General features: G+C 39.1%; 1 protein-coding gene across 30 annotated transcripts; it reads left to right on the top strand.

Moving 5' to 3' along the window:
• The first annotated feature begins 403 nt into the window (after nucleotides 1-403).
• On the top strand, nucleotides 404-4372 carry LOC103639728 (uncharacterized). 30 transcript variants are annotated; one of them, XR_004855356.1, is made up of 6 exons: nucleotides 404-676; nucleotides 771-855; nucleotides 1770-1867; nucleotides 2339-2682; nucleotides 2780-2841; nucleotides 4055-4372. XR_004855356.1 is itself a non-coding variant. In XM_020546495.2 (5 exons), coding segments are annotated over exons 1-5 (411 nt in total). In that variant the 5' UTR covers nucleotides 477-611; the 3' UTR covers nucleotides 2788-3010. The 30 variants fall into 30 exon arrangements, 2 of the variants coding, with proteins under 2 accessions (XP_020402084.1, XP_008660680.1); XR_559576.2 differs by lacking the exon at nucleotides 4055-4372 and adding an exon at nucleotides 3724-3999 and having other exon boundaries at nucleotides 477-700; nucleotides 1770-1837; nucleotides 2516-2682; nucleotides 2786-2841; XR_002266228.1 differs by lacking the exon at nucleotides 4055-4372 and adding an exon at nucleotides 3092-3664 and having other exon boundaries at nucleotides 477-700; nucleotides 1770-1837; nucleotides 2516-2682; nucleotides 2786-2841.
• Nucleotides 4373-4864: the final 492 nt, after the last annotated feature.

Below are 4864 nucleotides of genomic sequence, written 5' to 3'. Positions count from 1 at the left end.
CAACTAGAATGGAACGACTCCATTTGTGTTTTTGAGAATAGAGCCATTTTATTCTGCGTTTGGCAAGCAGAATAGAACTGATCCATTTTTTGTTTGGTCGAAGAGTAAAATAGAGCGGAACCGTTCCGTTCTTTGTTTGGTTAGAGAGCTCTATGAGTGTAGATGAGAGGAGAGCAATGAGAGCGCTCGCGTCCGGTCGTTTTGGTAGAGCGGGAGCACTACAACTATTTATGGTATTTTTTCATATGAAGACTCGAGAAGTTGTTCCGCTCTTCTTCTATTGAAACCAAACATCCAGAAAATAGAATCGGAGTCGCTCCATTCTTCTACACTATTCAACCAAATGCACCCTAAGAGGCATTTCTTCCTATTAAACCGATGCAGCTCGCTCGCCAGGCGTAGCATCCACGTCGTCCAAAAAATCTTGGTCGCATGCGTCTGCTGCTACTTCACATCTTGTCCGCACACGTGGCTAGTGCTGTTTCATTTGCCTACCAACCGGTTCCTGACTTGCCGCTCTGCCTTCCAGTTCCCACGAAAAAGGAAAAAAGAAAACTCAAGAGCCCAGGCTTATCTAGAAACCTCGCTAACCCTCGAGGCCTCGAGTAGCTATGAAGCAGCGAGGCGACGACGGTGCCGACGGCGCAGCTGCTTTCGCCGGCTGCCTGGATTGCAGGTCCTCCGACCATTGCTTTTTGCGGTAAAGAGACCCTTTCCATACTATCCTTCGCTTTTCGATTGTGTCGATGTTGTAGCTTTCGTGCCGGCAGGGAGGCAACGCCGCCGCCGCCGCCGACAGTGACGACGCTGCTGCCGCCTTCGGTTTCTAACTCCTTCGATCATCGCTTTTCTGAGGTAAAGAGAGCCTTTGCATGTTTACCTTCACTTTTCCCTGATTGGCGCTTACTGTAGCTTCCGTGTCCAATTCGTTCGTCTCCTTTAGATCCGTTTTGCTATCTTTTCCCTGATCGGTGCTACTTTAGCTTCCACGTCCGATTTGTTCATCTCCTTACGATCCGTTTTGCAGTGAGCTCTCCATCATGTGCTTTCCCTTACCTTTTTCTAACATATTGCAAACCCTGAGTGGGTTTTCCCCCATAAAAATACTGCAACAAGCTCTAGCGTTACTTTTAATATGCTTCAGCCATTTGATGCTCCCCTGCCTCCACACGTGCGCTAGCACAGTTCCAATGCTACATCAAAGTAACGCTTCTTGATTACTGATAATGCCAAATCCTAGCTTTTTAGCGTTTCTTTTCTCCCCTAAAAATGAGTTCAGGGTGTAGTATTTTCCTAAAGGATGGGAGATCCATTCTCCGATACAAAAAAGTGAGTCTAAGGATGCAATATTTTCCTAAAAAAGGAAGAGTTCTTGCTAACATTTCTTATCTTGGTCTTACGAAGGAGGTATTCCTTTTTCATAAAGTCACATAATAATTATGTAATTTCATCTTATTGTATTGGCTTCTATAAGTATTTTATCCATGTTCCAGATAATATGAGCAAGCAACTTTTATAAGTCTTTAATATGTGATTTCCATGGTCATATCTCATTTAAAAGGAAAACTTCATGTATTCATATTACAAATGATAATTTAAGAGCCCTGGCAAAAGGGATAATGATTAAAACTTGAATGATCATAATTGCCATGGTTACATTGCTATGTCAATCGTGCGTTTTTTGCTTACTATTTCCCCTCTATAATTGTATGCATCTATGTGGCTATATTTTTTATGCTCTTTTTGATGCTTCCACTTTGCTTCTGTAGTTGTTTGTGTTTTGGAATCAAGGTGCACATTTGCATGAATTGGATCTTTTAGCGACCAGACCATATAGGTACATATAGTGTTAGTTCATACTACCTATGTAAGTTACTGTTACCTTTTAATTCCCCCCCATATATTGATTTGTGTGCAGTATGTGTGTGTCTACCTAATGATATGACATACAAAGCCTAAGTACATTTAACTTCGTAATTCTGAGGATTATGTTACATATGAGTCTCATAGGATATGCATGACATCTTTAATCTTGAGGATATAACTAATGAACGTAAAATCCGCTTGGTAATGCATGTGACCTCTAATGATCCTTGCAACTGCAATGTAGTTTGCATAACTGGTCAAGATCATAGACATATACTATTGTAGGGGGCCTACAGATTATTTGCATGTGACCTCTAATGATCCTTGGTGTTAGCATGTCATAAATGTGGCTCTATAGATTATTCTCACATACATATTATTAAGCTATTATTGCACATAAAAATAGTTTTATGTTCTCCTTGTCGGTTTTCCTATCCCAAAGTTTATAGATTCAATTTATTTGCTATTTTAGGTACAAACTTAGTTCCATGGCTTCCGATGACACTGCTGAAATGTGAATGTTCTGTTTCGACGACGTTGCCAAGAAAATTGTTGGGAAATCATACAACTCTCCTATCATCAGTTACAGGGACTTCAACTATCCTACTAGATTTAACATTGATCGTATCTCTTAAATTCACATTTGTAGTTGTGTACAACCAAATATCATTTGTGGATTTAGAGAAAGAACTCTTCATGAAGTCATTCATAGCATCATATGGAAGAAATGTCATTGCCATCACCCAGATGAAACATTCCACTATCTGTCAACTCCAACAAAACTATTGTCTAGACCAAAACAATCATTCTCCAAATGTAAGCCAACTTCAATGTATTTATTGATTCATTTTTATTTTTTTTAAATTACTTACATTCATATGTTTCTATGCTACCACATTGATTTACGTACCAGTAACAGGATAGTCCTGGAGATGAAGGCCAGGACCTACCGTCGTTTGAGTCACCATAAAAAAGGTACTAGGCTAAGATGCACAAAAAACAATCTTCTCACTTCTTAAATTCACCATTTTATTATTGGCTTTTTTGAATCAAGGCTAGGCAGAAATCCTTAAAGTTCAATTATGAGGAAAATGTACTCGACAACTATAAATGTATGATCTAATTAATTCCATTTTTTGATGCATATAATGTATTGTAATCATTTACTGCAGCTGCAACAGAGTTTTATTGAACTTCGAAATAACTTATTTACCATACACTGCAGAAAAGGCACTTGAAGTTCAAAGTTAAGGCCCTGTTTGGGAACAAAGTTTTTGGAAACCACAGTTTTTGAAATACTACAGTATACTTTAGTCATGACAATACCACAATTTAAAATACTATAGTTTTAGAATACCACAGTATTGGATACATAGAGGTGTTTGGAAGCAAAGTATTTTTTTGCACGCGGTAGAGATGCGCGCGCTGCGTTTTACAGAGAAAACTGAGGTATAAACCTAAGTTTAGAATACTTCAAAAGAGTTGCAGTATTTGTAATACTTTAGTTTTGAAAACAGAGATTTTAGCTGGCTTGCCAAACACCTTTTGGTATATAATACTACAGTTTTTGAGAATACTGCAGTATTCTTCCAAAACTTTGAAAAAACTTCACTCCCAAACACCCCCTAAGCATTTGAAACACAGCCAGATCTATATAACTTATGTCTTATTTGAAAAAACAATATTCCGATATCTTTTGTCTATACATCCTAATATATGTACAATTAAGTGCTACCAAGAGCCTAAAGCTCCACCTATTATGTAATGACCATGTATTTATGTAATACATGATGATCCATATCACTCTACATACATATATATACATATATGTAATATATTGTTTCTATTACTGTGCAGCAATGTTTAGTATTCAAATTCAACGCGCGCTGGCGCGCGCCATTGACTAGTGTAAATTTTAAAGGATACAATATGGGACTCTGGTTGAAGGTGTAGAGACTACCTCGGTGCACTAAATATACCGGACATGACCGTTTACAGATTTTGTTGGAGAGAGCCTTAAAGAAATATACTCCGTTCTTTACGGCACCCTTTAAAAAATTATGTCATCTTTAACATCTCCAACAACATCCTTTAATTTTTGTCCTATATATCTTATGCTCCATTTCTTTTCTCAACCATATTAACAAAAAAAGTTTCAACGTATTTTTTTCCTTCATTAATGGTGTAGAAGCAACATTCGATTGGTTGGTTGGCTAACGGACCCAGCGCATTGTCCAAAGCTCAACCGCAGCATGGCGGGAGGCAGCTCATGCACATCAGCCAGTCACCGATCGAGCATCGGCTTGCGGTACCGGATAGAGCAAGTGATACATTTGGCGGATAGATAGCCAGCTTTTGTCTAATACTATAGTTTACAATGTTGTATCTAAACACTATTTATCAAAACCATGGTATGTTTGGAGCTACCAAAACTACGGTATTATCATAGCAATTGCAAAGTATAATATTATAAAACTATGGTTCTGAGAAACAACGTTGCCAAACATGCCCTGATCGGTTGAAAGCTGTTCAATTTAATTCATTGCTAATGTGTTCCAATTCACCAGGTCACCATTGGTCAATGGGGTCGTATAGCTGTGTGATATAAACAACTTACCTAAATGCATGCAGAGCAAGTGCAACTCACGCATTCCTGTAGGACAACTACGACATTTCGTGGAGTATGGCCACCATTGACTTTAGGGTCTAGGCTTTTGTGTCCACTTGGCTACATCCCCTACATCCGGTGTCTTTCTCCTCCGTGCAATGAAAAACTGGGATGCGGAGTGGGATACAGAGGCTGCTGGAGGAAACAGATGCACACTCAAACCAACATCGTGTAAAATGCGGATGAGGATACACGCCACTGCTAGGAACAAGGATGGATGCACGGTACTGTTGTATACTACTGGCCGAGCTAAATAGGGATAGGGACAGAGAGTCTGCAGGAGTTGGTTTTAGGCGGGTTTATTCTCTACCCGCTAAATGGACATGAAAC

Source organism: Zea mays, chromosome 1 (assembly GCF_902167145.1).
Source record: "Zea mays cultivar B73 chromosome 1, Zm-B73-REFERENCE-NAM-5.0, whole genome shotgun sequence".
NCBI classification, from domain to species: Eukaryota; Viridiplantae; Streptophyta; class Magnoliopsida; order Poales; family Poaceae; genus Zea; species Zea mays.
Note: the sequence above shows the minus strand (reverse complement) of the source record. Positions and strands in the feature narration are given on the sequence as shown.